Source organism: Olea europaea, chromosome 17 (genome assembly GCF_002742605.1).
Source record: "Olea europaea var. sylvestris chromosome 17, O_europaea_v1, whole genome shotgun sequence".
Lineage (NCBI taxonomy): Eukaryota > Viridiplantae > Streptophyta > Magnoliopsida > Lamiales > Oleaceae > Olea > Olea europaea.
The window spans coordinates 18,847,231-18,865,570 of NC_036253.1; the positions used below are offsets into that span (position 1 = coordinate 18,847,231).

General features: G+C 37.1%; 1 protein-coding gene across 4 annotated transcripts in view; it reads right to left on the minus strand.

Moving 5' to 3' along the window:
- Window positions 1-8,071: 8,071 nt before the first annotated feature.
- Window positions 8,072-18,340, minus strand: part of LOC111365342 — a 34,423-nt gene continuing 24,154 nt past the window's right edge. For all 4 annotated transcript variants that reach the window (XM_022985816.1, XM_022985817.1, XM_022985815.1 and 1 more), the window contains 2 exons: window positions 12,074-12,119; window positions 8,072-8,315 (listed from right to left, as the gene is read on the minus strand). In XM_022985816.1, the coding sequence (XP_022841584.1) occupies window positions 8,265-8,315; window positions 12,074-12,119 (97 nt within the window). In that variant the 3' untranslated portion in view covers window positions 8,072-8,264. The remainder of the gene's footprint in view (window positions 8,316-12,073; window positions 12,120-18,340) is intronic.

The window sequence follows — 18,340 nt, forward strand, 5'->3', positions numbered from 1 at the left end:
GGATTGATATTCGAATCAATTGAGTACTATAATTATTTTAGCTTTCCCTTTATTTAGACGATCAAATTTTGAGTCAATATTTTTATGCTAAATTAAAATTAAATAAGATGAACGATGCAAGTAAACGAGGGAAAATTATGAAGTTTCTTATCAAATTATGAATGTTTAGGGAATGATTTCACCGTACATCCGACAATATTTTTCAATCGTATAACTATTTCTATCAATCCTTCCAAAATTTATAGGAAAGAATGCTAAAGTGATTCTATTTCCCTCTCTCGAGCGCCAGATAAAATCTATTTTTATATATTAATTCCAATATCTCTATTTCGAATTAAAAATATAAAAATTATCAAGTACGTGGTTCTTAATTAAAACAAGTCCCAAAGATTCGCACTTTCTCTCGAAACCTACGAAATCTAGGTTATGTTGTCTTAGATCATGCCTAAATTTGCCTCTCTCGAGCGCCAAAATTTAGAACATCAAATCAGTCAATTAGTGGCCAGTTAATTGAAAGCATTGCGCATAAACAACATAAATAAATAAAAAGGAAAGATCAATTGAAATAATTATAACGGAATCCAAACATGTCTCAAGTAGGCTACATCATCCCTAGAATAATTGTTTAGTTCATAATTGAGAAAATTGATATGAATAGATTAATAAGAAAGAACATAGAGAAGAAAATGAATAGAAAAACTCGTTTTTGCCGCTCGATTTCTTCTTCCATTGTTGCCAAATTCTCTCAATTAACTTCCTCTTCTTTAATTGTATTGACCAGCCGTGGATTTGTCTCCAGATTTTTGCAATTAGGCAGCTAAACTCCTCTATCCAATCACGTGTTCTTGCCGGCTGCTTCCAGTTTTCCTTGCTCATTTTTCCTCTCTTAATTAGGTCTTTTAGGTAGTATTTATAGTCTCCTCAAGTGTTGGACGATTTTGGGTTGGAATGGGCCGATAAAGAAATCCAAAAATATCAAAATACGTTTACCCGCATAGGCGGCGCCACGACGCTGCCTTTACTTTCAAATTCAGATTCAATGGCGCCACGGCGCCCGGTTCGGGTGGAAAATTTCTTCTGTGCGTCCTTCAGTATTTTTAGCATAGCTTTCTTGTTCGATGTCCAATTGAGGTGATTCAAAGCTCGTTAGAAAGCTAACTCAAAGGGCTATTAATTTTTTCAGATATTATTCTCAGCTTCGATCATTTGCTATGTCAAAAAAATGAGTCTTAACGTGAGGCTGAAATTTCGGAGCACAACTTTTCGGTTGGAAATTGATTTATCATATTTTGACTAAATTTGATCCCTTTGACATCTTTTCTCATCCAATTGACTCCTAGCATGCTCGGATCTTCATTGCGAGGTTCAACACAACTTTTCAATAGTTGCGCTTTAGAACCCGAACTTTGGATGTCTTACAATTTGGCAATTTTATCCAATTTCGCCAACTTTTGCTTATTTCTTTCAATTTCATCAACCTACATCACAACATCAAAACACATAGTAAAAAGCTCTAAAATACTCTCAAAAGCAACAAAATAACAAATTAGGTAGCATAAATATTATAAGTGTAGAGCACTCATCAGTATGTCAAACAGTTTGTGGTAACATACAAATAAGAGGCAGTCACAAATGGGGTACTGACTTTGCTTGTTGGTTTAGATCCTCCAACAGTTTGTGGTCCTAAGTTCTCTCTGAATTTGTTCATAATTTCTTCCATTAAACTAGATATCAATGCAGTCACATAATCAGACATACACTGTATGTGCGATTTGATGTGTAACATGTCGGGTTGGATTTCACCTTGCGTGCGAACAACAAGCTTCAGTTTCTTTTGCTGATCAGACTTCAAAGATGACACTTGTGACTGCATCACCTGAAGCTGTTTGCTTAGCAACCGATTCTTGGACTGGAGATTAGATATCTGTTCTTTGAAATAATTCTTCAATTCATCGACCACCTACGTCACATGAATACATATAATCAGGTAACTGATGATGATGAAATATAACATTCATCTGTGACCAATAATGAAATGTGTATTGATGTGTGACCTAATAACTGAAATCTGTGACCGAAATATATTTCTGTGACCTGAATATCATTAACAATAAATGAACTTGTCACATGATAGATGAAATTGGAATAGCTTACATCTTTTGACGGCTGATCCTCTGAATTAGTAGTGTCATCTGGCTTACACTCCCCACTTGGAGAATCTTCGTGGATTGATGTCCCTTTCCAATTAGGTGATGGGTCAACAAAGTCATCATCGTCAATGTATATATCAGTGTCCTAGTCTACCATCAGTTATCAGAAGCATGGGAGTAGTTGTTTCATCCCCGAATCACTTGCATTTGTACTAGTCCCAGCACAATGAACTGATTGGTCTGTGCTACGACCCTTTCACTTCTCCCCACGTGACCGATCGGGTGGGACTGGTTTCTCATACCAAATCTCTGTCATGTATGACATTGCCATTTCAGTTAGGGGGTCCAAGTCACATATTTTCATCTGTCATTCACAACAAAAAGTGTAATGTCATCAACAAAAAATTATATATGAACGAGCAGATATAATTTTGCGCATCACACATATTCAATATGTTGACATGGATTGTAATATAACAAGGGCAAACGGTGTCGTGAAAATGTCTGTGACCTGTATTGAATATTGTGACATAATGAATAAAATCTGTGACTCCGTGAATGCGATTTGTCACTGGACGAAATTTATTTGTGACCTAAGCAATATGATCTGGAACATGAAAAAATGTGCAAGTCCGCATATTTCAAAAACAATAATGCTGTATTAGTGGTCACTTACATCCGGATTGGAGAAGCATTCATGCCCCTCGAGCTTCGCAGCCGAAGGATGATCATCAGCCGCCCAGTTCATTATTCGGGGGTACGCTTTGGATATCTTTCTCGTTGTGTATCCATTGAAACTGGGAATTGTCTCGTAAATCCACACTTGAAAGGCTATGAGCAAGCCTCTGAATCTGTAATGTGTTAATCTCTTACTCAACCCCTCCCTCAATGAATTTACTAGCGTGTCAAACAGCGACTTACCCCATGGGAGCACATTCATCGCATTAAAATCTTCAACTAGTACAAACAAGAAGTGATCCACAGCCTTCTTGTAGTCTCTCGGATGTAGATAAAATATTATGAAATACATGCACCTAGCATGGAAACATCCTCATCCGAAATGTCAGTTGCACCAAGAAATGCTTCCTTGATGTCTTCATGAGTAACATTTTTCAGCATTGGAAAATACAAATTTTTCAATTGTGATGGAGTCTTCTCCATCCTACTTGTGTCAGCATCGCGAACGTATCTCAGACCAGTCACCAAACAAAACTCTGAAATTGAGAACCGTACAAATCTTCCAGCTATGTTAAACCACAGCTCACTCTCATTAGCTTGTTGCACCTGCCTCAACAGAAAGTAGTGTATCAGCTGAGACCGGATAACAATTTCCTCGCATTCCAGGAAATGGGAGAAACATGTATTCTCAAGGATTCGATGTTGGGCTTCATTGAGATTGTTTTTGAAATTTGACAGCACACCTTTCACAGGGGTAATTGTATTTTTACTTGGAAACCAACTATTCTTGGGTATAGTATATCTCCGGGCCTGCAACATCGGTCACAATGAAACTCATCAATTGGTCACAGATGGGAATCCAGGTAGACACAACATCGACATATAGGTCATAGGTCCTCTCCAACAGATCAGAAATCAACAACACACGTACAAAACGACACAATACCATTCCATAATTCACAAATGAACAACCACTTTTGAAGAAAACATTAAAAACCGTTTCTAGATTCCGGCATTTCGATTACAAATACACACAACAAATTCAATGCAATATACCTCACAAATTCAAAATACGTCATACATACACATTACCCATCAATTAAAATGTACATAGGTATGCTCGAAATAAGTGAACAATTGAAAGTTTGAAAACATACCTTCTTCGCGGGCGGTTTTGTGACCGATCATTCGGATTTGTGTCTTTTAGAGGATGAATCCTTCTGCACTTCATCCACCTTCCTTTTACCTCTTCCTCTTGATTCATGGATTTCAATTTTCTCCCCTCATTTATCACTCCTTGAACGAGTCATTCTTGAAATCTTAGAAGATTGCGGTTCGACTATGACCACCTTTTTTTTTGGAAGGAACGTATAAAATATATACAAACACGATAGTGGATGAAGGTTGTCGGGGAATCGCGTGTGAACAAACAGGGGTGAATGGCAGGATATGGCTTGGGTGAATGGCGGTTGTAATCGTAAAATATGGATACAAGAAAGTCGTGGGTTTTATGGAAATGACGTGTATGGAGGTTTTAATGAATATAGAGTTTCCAAAATTTAAAAGACGTGAATTTAGGGAAAACAGTTATTAAATAATTTTAAAATAATTAATAAACAAAAAAAATCTAATTACTGAAATATTAAACTTCCACTCTGATTTGGGAACTATGAATAATTAAATTATGATTTTATGTAATTTCCACTATTTATATTCATCATTAAGATTAAAACCCGAATGGGCTTTGGGCTATAATATAAGATCCCAAAAATGGGATTTCCTCCTCATAAGAGAAATTAACCTAACAAAACTCCCCCTTCCAACTATAAGGATGAATTAACCATCCTAGCAATCGAACAACAATCTTCAAGGTTTTTATTTGTTAGTGTCTTCGTCAACATATCAGAACCATTACGATCGGTATGAACTTTCTAAGTTTCAATATCTAATCATTCAATGCATCCCTGATCCAATGTACATCAATATACTTCTATCTTGCATGAAAGCTAGAATTTCTAGCAAGATGAATAGTACTCTGGCTATAGAAAATAACACATACCTCTGCTGTTTTGAAACCAAATTCTCTTATGAACTTTTTTACCCATAGCGACTCTTTAGTCACCTCTTTTTGCAACAATAAACTCTACCTTTGATGTAGAAAGGGCAATACACTTTTGAAGTTTTGATTGCCAAGCTACAATCCCACTTGCAAAAGTAATCAAATAACTCCATATAGACTTACATGTATCCACATCCCCTATCATATCTAACATCTTTGTAGCCAACTAACAAGGATTGTCCATTTCTAAAACCATCAAACTGGAAGTGCATCAAAGATACCTCATGATCCACTTACTTTCATTCCAATGCTCTCTTCTTGGATTTGACTTCATGGGCTATATCAGGTCTTGTGTAAACAATCGCAGACATCAAACTTCCTACTGCTGAGGCATAAGGAACTCTTTCCATATCTTCCTTTACATTATATAGGATATTGCTCAATACTCAATTTTTAGTGGGTAGCAAGAGGAAAGCTAACCAATTTGGCCTTTATCCATACTGAACCTCTCAAGCACTTTCTTAATATAGCCCTCCTGTGACAAATATAACTTCTTAGCACTTCTGTCACGACTGAATCTTATGCCAAGGATTTTTCTTTACTTGTCCCAAGTCTTTCTTTCATAGGTAAGTGACGTGTTTAAACTACAAGTTGATGTATGGTAAGTGACATGTTTATACTAATAAAGAACTAGACGATAATCTTGGTGTAAGACATACACGATACATGTTAAATATATGTATGTTATTTAATAAATTATATATATCATAAATATTCAATTGTAAATATTGACATGCACTTCATAGTTTAAAAATGTTGCTGTAAATATTGCCATACGTTAAAGATCATATTGAATAAAATAGCAGGTATTCTAGCAGAATACAGATGTAGGCATAATGAAAGAACGCAAAGAGCGTGTATATCCACGCAACGAAATAATGATGAAGTTAGTGTCATAATCCCAATGAAAAAATTATTTGAAAATAAAATAATTTTTGCAGGCATAACGAAATGATATTATATTAAAGATTCCACCTTGTTGATTTATAGTACACGTACAACCATATAGAAAATTATTACCTTCCAATGAATTCGTTTGTGATAAGAAGAAAAATTAGAACTAGAACATCTTTCGGAACACAGATGAAATAGTCGCCAATTTTCTTTTTCCAAGAGAATATTAGACTTTGAATTGTTTAAGAAAATAAATATATTGTGACAAGTTAATTGAATAATTTTATACTAATCAAATATTTATATGATTTTTATTTTTTTAATATATTATATGGAAGAGTTGAATAAGAAAAGGTTGCGAGAGGAAGAGTAATGTTATTCGTAGTAGCTCACTACGGCAGTCGCCCTACGTGGCATACACATGGTAGGTGATTATTTAATACATTAATGTGGTAATTTTTTTATTCATTAATACATAAAATAACTACCTGCCATGTGTATGCCACGTAGGGCGACTGCTGTAGTGAGCGACTGCAAATAGCATTATTCCGAGAGAAAAGGGGATTGAACAGTGATTGAATTCCCAGAGTTCAAGAGGCTGAGGGAAGATCTACTGGAAATTTTGAATTATAAAATATATTTCTATTAGAAGATTTCAAGATCTCGACTCGTTTACGCCGAAAGTGAAGGTGGAGGAATAAGCAAAGGAACGAGTTTTTGTTGCTAGAAAATTTGAATGATAGATGGGGTGGGATGAAGTGTCAAGAGATATACTTGATATTTGAAAATTGAAAGAAAAAAATTATTACCTGATTTATGAAGTTGAAACTTAAAACGTAGGATTTGAAATAATTACTTGATGTTTGAAATTTGAAAGGAAAAAAAAAAAATTATTACCTGAATTATGAAGTTGAAACTTAAAAAGTAGGATTTGAAATAATTCTCTTATTTTATTTACTAAGTAAATCTTGAAATTAAATATTAAAGAATTTCGTGTTTACACTTTTTTTACGTCCTCTCTCTTTTTGGGCTCAAAATCCATTTTCAAATAGTATTTTTGATGAAAAATGTATGACTAAAAAATAAAGAAAAATTTTGTATTTACATGTAATACTATTTTATTGAAAAATGTATAGTTGAAAATTAAAAAGAAAATAATTTATTTTACAATTAATGAGGACCAGAATTATCATCCAATCTGAATAGAACGTGCTAAAAATGTCCCAAAGGTTTATCAGCTAGTTTTGACGTATTTATACATTTAGTGCTTATTTGGTAGGAATTTTGATAATTGATTTTTGACCATCAGAGATAAAGTAAATCATACCTGTAAGAGAAGAATTCAAAAATGACGGACATAATAGTGAAATAATAGTTAAAAATTAATTTTAATAGACTTTTTAGCCACACCAAACAAGCTCTTAAATTCTTGTCCATTCTTTGTTTTAAAGAAACGAAAATATTTACACAAACAAAATGAAAATTAAACATACCAAAAAATTAAAATAAAAGAGGAACATGTAAAGTCGAGTTTAAGCCCCCCTGTTTGGCCCCTATTGTTTGATGTTATAACTTTTGGAATAATGTGTTTTCAAAGAATGCGTGGTTAATAAAAAAAGAATAGATTTTGGTTTAAGTGTAATATTTTTTTTTATTGACGACTGTGTGATTAAAAAAAAGAGGAATATGTAAAATAAATTTAACATGGCTCAAACGGAGGCTAAATATGTTCGAAATTTGACTAAGAACACGTTACTATTTATTACACATGCTGGCCAACTTGACGTCGGGACTTTTGGAATAAAGTTGGACATCAATGGACGATATTTGGAGGTGTACTTAAACCAGTTATTTCGATTTTCTACTAGCTGCTTCAACAATAACATCGACTCATGATAGGACTTTGCCAAATCCGAGGTCACGGGCTCGTAGCATAACTTCAATCAAAGGCACAATCATTTAGAAGTAAAACGAGGGCTTGAAACGAGTTGAGATCTACTCTTTAGCTAACCCCTAACAGAACTTTGACAAATCACTATGGTGCAAATAGCAGGATGATGATACATCAACCAAGTGATATCACCTTTGAAATGTCGTCCTGCTATTTGCTAACACTATCCAATTCAATGATGTGTCAAAGTTCTAGTGATGGACAACAAAGGGCGCAGGGAAATGGGGACAACATACCTCGATTAGGCTTTTGAACATGCATCATTTTTACCAAGTAATATAAATGTAAAGATGAAGTGTGTATAAAACCTATCTATTCAAGTAACAACACAAACAGAAATGGAAAACCAACAAGAATCGATATCTTGTAGTGATGATAATAAAAATTCTTGTACAAACTACTCGAAAACTCTAAAAACTCTAAAATAGTTATGCATTACAATGGATATCTTTTGTATGTAGATAAAGATTGTTTACTTTTTGGAGAATAGACCTCTCTTCTTCCCTTTCTTCTTTTCACCAGCCTGCGCATTTATGTTAAAACACATCAATGCATTGCGATGCGAGACCATTTACCACCACTTGATTATATATAAAGAAAGGGTAATTCCCCTTTACCAGGGCCTATGGCCCTGGTATTGTAGCATGGTTCATAAAAAGGGGGCATAAAAGCATCATAAATACAGCGCGTAAGCTAGAGGGGAAGTTTTGCCATAAAAAGTAGAGATTAGACTTGCAAGGTACCAGTTTCCTCTCATCAAGCTCGTAAGATGTCCATCAAACACAACGTGCTTCCTATGAGCATAAAACTTGAATTGCTAGCCTCTTACTAAGTTTATTTTCTAACTGTTTCCTTGAACAATCATATGGACCATGGAGAGCATGTAAGGCCATTCACCATTTTCTCCTTGATGAAGCAAGTATCAATCTCAACTGTTCTGTCCTATCATGTTGAACATGATTACGTGTTATTTGATGGCAAATTTATTGTCACAATTAAGCTTCACGTGATTGTTAGCAGCTATCTAACTAAAGAAACCTTGGCTGCAGCTTGCAAATCTCGTGCCATAGCCTCGAAATCCTGCTTCTGAACTAGATCTAGAAACCAATTATTGGTTTTTGCTTCCCTGAGTTACTACATTACGACCAATAGTGATAACCCAAAGTTGACTTACTGTAAGAGAGCCATCCTTGTGTCACATCATAATGTGCTTCCTCACCTAGATGATTATTATTGGAGAAAAACAAACCTTTATCTCGGAAGTCATTTAAATCTCCACAGGAACTAGGCGGGAGAGAGAATGGACTGTTTGACTACGCTTATTGCGAAAGAAATAACGGGTCTGGGGTGAGACAAATAAATAAGTTCGCCCACAACCTTTTATTCCATTTCGTTATCAACTAACTTTTTCGAATGGTGCCAAGAAGCTGTAATTCACATTCATGGGAATACTGCTACCTTGAAACCGTACATGTTGCATCTATTGAAACTTGAAAGATCGAACAAGTACTTCTTTTAAGACTCAAAGATTTCTTGTTCGAATCCAGCAGTTCAATACCTAATAAATAACTTATATACCCTAGATCTTTAATTTTGATTACATGGGAAAGAGGACTTTCTAGATTTTCACTTCCTTCACATCATCACCATTTATAGCATTATTATCAACATACAATATAAGAATGACAACTTTCAATCTTTGGCATGTCTAAAGAGCATGTATGATCAAGTTGCCAGTGTCTAAGAATGACAACTTTCAATCTTTGGCATGTCTATAGAGCATGTATGATCAAGTTGCCAGTGTCTACCATATTTATGAATACACTTTTTAATCATTTCAAAGCCTGTTTCTAAGATGCTTCAAACCCTAGAGAGATCATTTCAATTTGCACATTTTGTCTTTCTAAAAGAGAGATTTTTCCTATCCAGTTGATGTAAAGTCCACTCTAGATTAGCTGCTAAGGACAATAGTTCCTGTGTAGAAATCATATTTACTTCCAGTTCTAATATGTCACCTGTTCGTCAATTCCATAGGTCCAAGTGAACTCAGATATTAGTTAGCATTTGATGACATAATTCTGTAATAATAAACAAATTGGACATACCTGAATCAACTATCCAAGGATTTGATTTTTAACATTTAGAGCATTTAAACAATTATTTCTCGGAAATTTGGAAGAATAAGAGGCAAAAAAAAGAGTATTTAATTTGGTACATCAATATGTATAATTGTTAGACAAGTTAAATTAGTGAAGAAAGGAGATTCAAAAGTCTCAGTGGAGTTACACTGGTTCTTTTGTTGGATCAGTTGCCCTTAAAACCTATGTCAACCAATTTAAAGACTTATTTCCCTTAACCCAATTCTGTGGATTTCCATGTATTATCCAATAAGTCTCTCTATAGCGTGCTGAGACTTGTGATAAATATCAAATCACAATTTGTCCTTTCCATCCCTATTCTTCCTGACATTTTTATAAATACTTGCCAGATCCATACCAGCTATGTACTATACAATACACAAACTTCAATATTTAGGGATCTAAGCATCACATGTCAGCTTGCTTTCTTGCCTCCCTCATAACATTGCCATAAAGCTCCCACAACGACAGCAGTCAGCAGGAGATCCTAGGTATCCTTCCACAAATTTCATTGTAGCAATAGTTTAGGCCCCCCCAGAACTTTAAAGTCCGATCCTTCTTTTGTATTTGCTTGAATCTTACTATCTTAGACGACATCTCCCTCATAATCAGCATAAAGATCCATCTCTAGCCATGAACAAGTCTTAGCATTATAGTAGAATCCGCCGATATAATGACAGGCTTTATCTCAAGAACTTGATACTTCACGCCAAAGTTGAGCATAAATGCATCATTCTCCCCCACTAGTATTTCATATTTGACAAGGAAAAAATAAATAAATAAAATAAAACTATAATATCTAATTCCATGGTGTTAACTAACTAGCATATAACCATGGAATTCTTTGCATACCAAGTCGAGAAACCCACTTCTGTAGCGTCCAACAGACAAATCTTTCTTCTACCATTTATGAAGAGCTTCGCCGCCTAAGAACTAGAAAAAAATTCTTTCCATTTAACCTAGGTAGTAATATGAATTGGTGAGCTTCAATTTGAGCAAAAATGTTTTCAAGGCGAGCCTTCAAAGGTGACTCATGATTCTCACTGTGCTTTCTGAACCCCAGGGTGGATTGGGTCAGACTGCACACCTCTCTCTTCCTCTCCCTCTACCTAACCCCTCCACCCCACCCCCTTCATATCAAGGTATCAAATTACATAGAACATGTAAAACAAGAACCAAAATGACTAGACAATTTTAGGTAATCAGACCCAGAATAAGAGAAGCAAATATCCTTCTCTACACATGGACGTCTCCACAAGACTTTATGTATGGATAAATAAACGTTGGGTAAAAAACATGTGAAGTTTATGGAAGGAGAACAATATTTTGTACTATTAGTTCTCTGCACATTAACAAATATTTAAATATGCTACATCATCAAGAAAGTTATGCAAGTAAAAATATCCTATATCCTTGAAAAAGTATAGTAGAGTGTTAACCCACACAAGCTAAAATGTACGGAATCTAAAACTATATTTCACTCCATCACTCACCAAATGACTTCTGAAAAATGTATATAAGGTAATCGCATTTCCTATGATGCTTTTGAGGATGTTTTTACATGTCAGAATGCTAAATCTGATAAATTCTGTCACATCTTTTCTACTATCTGAGTATAAACAGGTCACAGAACCATAAGCCATTTTAATTACAGAGGTTCTATAGCTTACACATTAGTAGAACAGATCCTACTAAGCACAATGTACAAACAGGCCAGTTTCTTAATCAAAAATGAAGAGCTTCTTCCCAGTACATGAATTCCATACTCTCCAGGCTCCAGCAGTTATTAGTGCAATACCTCCCCCATCGATATTTAAATAAGGTAGTTCTACTTAGCAAAGATATTCAGATAGGAGAGAAAGATGAAGACTTCAAATCTAGTTTCTTAATTTGTTCCTTGACCCGTTCAACAAGTAAAATGTGGAGCCATCAATTCCTTACTTTCAATTGGTAAAAATACAAATAGTGTATCATTTCCATGTGGCCCGATAAGGAATCATTAAAGAAAGTATTGAATTCAGAAGGAACATTAGATAACTTTAGGGAACTGATGAATTTAATTTGGAACCCGAGTATAAAAGAATGGCACACTATGTCTCGCATATACTATGTAAAATTAAGTGCTTGAAACTAAAGACTCCACCTTTATGATGAAAAATCTCAGGGTGAGAACAATTGTGTCCCTTGAACTGCAAAGAACAAGAAAGATACTTAGCATACGGACACACAAATTTAAGAAAGAGTATACTGTAACATTTGATCATATTAAATAAAAATGGTCAGAAGAACCTCAAGATAAATAAAACATTAGCAAATAACTTGAAAGGTGACTTCAACGACACACAGAAGTGCATTAATTAACCGCTTATTTGGCTGTCAATAGAAAGCCCAAACACATGCTTCGGCTCCAATCACTAAATGGTGTTTGGCACCCTATATAGCATTGGCCTTTAGACTGTTAAAACATGGAATATCCCGACATCAAGTTTACTTTACGAGAAGCCTTGTCTTTATTCTTTATGGGAATTATTATTATTATTTTTTTAAATTCTATCTAGGGGTGGGGTGGGGTGGGGAGAGGAAGAGATATTGCCCCCGTTTGAGCCCCTTTTTGGACAAAAATGCATTTTGAAATAGTATTTTGTTGGATAATGTGTGGTTAAAAAATAAGGAAATGTTTTGAATTTACGTGTAAAATTATTTTATGAGACGTGTAGTTGAAAATGCATTTTGAAAAAATAGAGGCCAAACAACGGCATTATATTGAGCACAAGAAAGGAATATGAAAGTGACCTGTCAATTACATTAGAAAGTGAAACAAACACTTTAATTAGCACAAGCGCCCAAGAACTATGATGCCAATTATTCAAAGGAATCCAATGAAGAACACCCTAGAGCAAATTAAAAATAAAAATAAATAAATAAATCAAACAAACACAATCCCAACCACCAATGCACTACAGTGATCTCTATAAAATCAAATCATTCTTCAGGTGTCAAAAGCATCGGAGAATATAGACAAATTTCACTTCCACAACAACTTAACTGTCGACATGATAGGATGAAGTGTGATTCAGATGTCTTATAGAAAGCCATCGATAAAAAGATGCAGCTACAGAATTAATGAGCACTCTATCCAACTTCTTCCATATAAGACCATTAGTCCAAGTACAATGAACCCCAAAGAATAATGCATTCTCAAGACATCAATCCATCATCATGTCAGATAAGTCGGCAGTACCCCCATCGCACGTGTTATGCCCCATGCACTCATCATCAAGGACAATAACGTTAATATCTCCCTAAACTAGCCATGGGCCATCCACATTGAGTGAAATGTGGTGAAGATCCGCCAACAAGACCTTTCTAATGGAAGGAGAACAAGAAGCATACATCGGAGATATAGAAAAGGTTGTGCTAGTTTGTGGTCCTCTACTCTTAACAAAAAGGAACTGGGGATGATCAACAAGTACAATCGTAATGGTCCCTACATTCTAGAAACACCAAATCTTAATCAGCGCATTATAAACTCCCGTATCGTAGTGAAGAAATCGTCGAAGAGTCAAAACTTTCCTAAAGAAGAAATGACGCCAAGATCATCAAAAATAAACCTAATGAAACAGAATTAGACTCTTCAGATGCCTGCGAGTAGCTATGCTAGCTACACCCCGGGCATTCTATATAAGGACACCTATAAAGACAAGGAATGCGAGGATGTATCAATTGATCAACTCCTGGTTCAAATCCTAGAGACAAGATATTGAGCATCTGTAGCCCTTGGGTTCTTCTGCGAATAATGAATAAAACCAGTATCCTTTCCTCTACCAGCCAGACCAACCAAATCATCGAAAGAAGACCTGCGAAACGAGCCCTGCTGATAGACCTTGATCTATGAAGTGCTATGTTGTGCATGTGGCTCATATAGAGTGAAACACAGGTCCTGGATCAAATGGGCCGATGCCTCCTTCGTACGACCATCTGGCAACCACGTTGACGTGGGGTAAAGAGACTCTCGAATTGGAGGAAGTCACATCAGCCCTGTTAGCCTACAACCAGCGGAAACTGCGTACTGGTAAAGCTTCACAGGGTGAAGGGTTGATCGTAAAGGGCTACCCGGATCGTGGGAGAAGGAAGGATAAAGGTGTTTCTTTTAGAGGGAACACAAGATCAAAATCTAGGAATCAAAATAGAAAAACGTGAAGTGCTACAAATCTCATTAGATGGGCCACTTTAAGAGAGACTGTCCCAATAAGAAGCAGAGTGATGAAAGGAAAGGTGGTGGGTCCTCAAACTCAGCTAGTGTTGCAAAAGGAGACTCGGATTCTGGAGATGGAGACATGTTATCAGTCTCTGCAGGTAATTCTATAAAATTAAATGACTGTTGGGTATTTGATTCAGCCTGTTCATATCAAGTATCCTCACCGAGATTGGTTTCATTCATATCGTTCTGGTAATTTTGGATCTGTTCTGATGGGTAATGATGCATCATGTAAGGTCATTGAAATGGGGTCCATAAAATTTAAAATATTCGATGGTGTGATAAGGACCTTGGAAAATGTTAGGCATGTACCTGAGTTGAAAAGAATCTAATTTCTTTAGGCACTTTAGACACAAATGGTTACTCTTATAAGTCAGAGTGTGGGACTCTAACAGTAAAGAAAGGGGCTATGATTGTGATGAAGGGTCAGAAATTAGTAGGGAATATCTACAAACTACTTGGGGATACAGTTGTAGGTGGAGTTGCTACAGCAGAATCTGAGTCAGATGACACTCTTCTATGACTGGGGCATATAGGAGAACGTGACATGGTTGAGCTTCACAAGAGGAATTTGTTGAAGGGGGTGAAATCATGCAAGCTGAATTTCTGCAAGTTCTGTGTACTTGAAAAACAGTCCAGAGTACAGTTAAAGATGGGAAAGCACAAGACAAAGGGAATTCTTGATTACGTGCACTCAGATGTTTGGGGACCAGTGAGGGAGTTGTCCAAAGGTGGATCTCAGTATTTTATTACTTTCATTGATGACTTCTCTAGAAAAGTTTGGGTTTATTTCATGAAGCACAAGTCTGAAGCCTTTGCCAAGTTCAAATTATGGAAAGCAGAAGTAGAGAACCAGATTGGCAGAAAAATTAAGTATCTGAGGACAGATAACGGTACAGAGTATACAGATTTACAGTTTCTGAGATTTTGTGAGGAGCATGGTATTCAGCGGCACTATACAGTTCGCAAGACACCGCAACAGAATGGTGTTGTGGAAAGGATGGACAGAACAATTACAGAACGGGCAAGATGTTTGAGGCTGAATGCAGGGCTCTCGAAGAGTTTTTGGGCAGAAGCAGTGAACATGGCATGTTATATCATAAACAGATCACCACGAGCAGCACTAGATGGGAAAGTTGCAGAGGAAGTTTGGACAGGTAATGAAGTTGATTATTCTGAATTGAGAGTATTTGGTTGTCCGGCGTATGTGCATGTATCTAGTGATCAGCGATCCAAACTTGATCCAAAAGGGCTTGTCAAAGAACTTGGGATCAAGCAAGATGGAATGAAGCTGTACTGTGATAGTCAGAGCGCCATCTTCCTAGCTAAGAATCAGATTTATCATGCAAGAACCAAGCACATTGATGTGAGATTTCATAAGATAAGAGAGTTGGTTACTTCAAGAGAGCTGTTGTTAGAGAAGGTGCATACCTCAGAGAATGCAACAGACATGATAACAAAGCCAATCACAATGGATAGGTTCAAGCATTGCTTGAACTTGATTAACATCTCTAGGCGTTAGAGAGAATGTGTCCCAACCCATTGGTCCTAGATGGTGTGGTTTTTTCCAGGTTATGTTTTTTCTCCTAAGGGGTGAATATTCGCCAATGTGCAGATTGTTGTACATGTGGCTCATATAGAGTGGAACACAGGTCTTGGATCAAATGGGTCGATGTCGGCGCGGAGCGGAGTGGAGTGAGAGGAGCGGAGCGCTTAACTGAATAAAGAAATCTCCGCTTCGCTCTCGTGGACGTAGGCACACCGCCGAACCACGTAAAATTCTTGTGTTGATTTTCGTTTTCTTCTCTTTAATATTGCACATAAAATCCAACATGCTTCAGTATAATATGCTCAAATGGAATAGATGGAACATGTGCCATAAAGGCAGGTATTGGAACCATACCTGGATTCTGAGTAGAAGTATAGATATCCTAACTAACAATAACTATCATCAAAGATTAGTAACTGTGGTCTTTGCATAATATCCTCAAGTAATAGATCATATTTATCAGTATGTGCGGAGCTGATAACCGGGATATGAATCAGAGGTGGAGCAACTGCACAAATAACTATAGGTGACACAGAAATAAGCTCAATCACTAAAGGGACCATAGCTGAAGATGATGTTATAACTGTAAAAGCCACTGGAGGAGGTGCAGTATGGGGAATCAAAGGAGTAGCAATAATTGATGGAGCCTCAAATGGGGGCAAATGACAGAAATAAGCTCAATCACTAAAGGGACCATAGCTGAAGATGATGTTATAACTGTAAAAGCCACTGGAGAAGGTGCAGTATGGGGAATTAAAGGAGTAGCAATAATTGATGGAGCCTCAAATGGGGGCAAATGACTGAATATGTGTCCCTGATGATTAGCCACATGCTTCCTTCTAGCTGCCTGAGAAATCGGCACCCACTGCTTAGGAGGTTCAACAATCACATCCTTCCGCTTACAAGATCCTTAGCCTGATCAAAAGTAGGCTTCAAAAAGGGACAACATCAACAGGGGGATCTGAAGGTGGGACAAGGGACCTTCCATCCAAACAGCGATCATCAATATGTCCTAAGTGCCTACATCTAAAGTAATATTCTAGCTTCTTGTCATACAAGACAGTCTTTTAGTGCCCCATATTTTGCTCCCTATCAATCCAAACACGCTCAGGGAGCTCAAATTGAAGATTGACCTCAATACATACGCAAGCCTCATTAGGCCAACGTAAATCCAAAGTGGGTTCCTCAATATGAAGTAGAAACCCAATGGCCTTAGCAAGTGCAATTAAAACCCCTTGGCACGAAAATGTATAGGCAATAAAGGAAAAGATACCCAGACGAGAACAATAGGAGTCTCATGTGTAGGACTAAAGCTAGGTGTCCACTTAATAACATGCTTGGGACAACCATCAATATACTATGAGGGCTTAATCATCGAAGGTTTGCGATGAGAGAACTTGCCAAGTGTGTACTTATATGGCTCGGAAAGAAAGGCATCCTCCGTCAAATCCTGTAGAGCCTGAGGAAAGACATTATCTGACTACGTTCGGCTTGAGAGATAGGTTTAGTAGAAAGTGCAACACCATATCCTGGCTCTATGTCAATAGAGTAGTAAATGGCAAATTAGAGGGTCGGGATGAGCCAGCAACAACAGGAGGAGCGCGTGTAGTCCTAGGGGTGTGTGTGTGGCACACTCTAGTACACCACCCGAGTCATGGATGGCACGGAGCACCCTGAACGTAGAAGGCTCAACGAGAGGCCCCAATAGTCTATCTATCTTCAGCAGGAGGAACAAATGCTGGCGTAGGAGGTCCGACAAGATGGGTCCCATCAGTAGAGGATCGATTGGAAGCCAGAAGCTCTTGGTCAACGTCAAAGGGTCGTGGTCAACACCAAAGACAGGGATGGGGTTGCACATGGTCGATGACCCCTTGACAGCATTCACCGACAATAGAAGGTCGCCAGAGCAGGCGGCGATGCTAGGGGCAGCACCTAAGGCTACCGTGGAAGTGGAAGAAAAGTGGTTGGGTCACTATAAGATAGCGTGAGACTGATAGAAAGTATATGACCGGTCGTCGATGGATGGATGGCGTTGGTGGAGGCTAGATCGGGTAGTTTAGGCAACGGACTAAGGTTACTGGAGAGAATACAACATTCAGTCACGTTTGCAGGAGAGAAAAGATCCAATTTTCAAGAACATTTTCCAAATGAACGAACCTACAGGAAAGCATCAATATAGTTTAGCAAAAGAAAGAAGACATGGGTAAAGAGGTTCATAAACACTCCATATCCATATTAGATTGTGATAATCTATGCTGATCCACTATCTATGAAATTCAAGGATGGATTTTTGTAATCAAAATGTCCTTTTCAGTTAAGAAAAGATCACATAAGCCATATCCCATCCATGATCAGAATTCTTCACCAACCCATTGGATTCCTAATTTTATCATGTCCAATTTTAAAATGGTAAAGTAGTTAATTCAAATCTTGTTACCACTCATTCCAAAAATTGCGCACATGTTAGGATTTGATTACAAATAAATCTCGCATACATCTGATGCAGTGGGTTGAATTATACAAATAAATTTATCTTATCAACAAAATTACCACCTTGCGGATCCCCCCCCCCCCCCCCCCCCCCCCCCCCCCCCCCCCCCCCC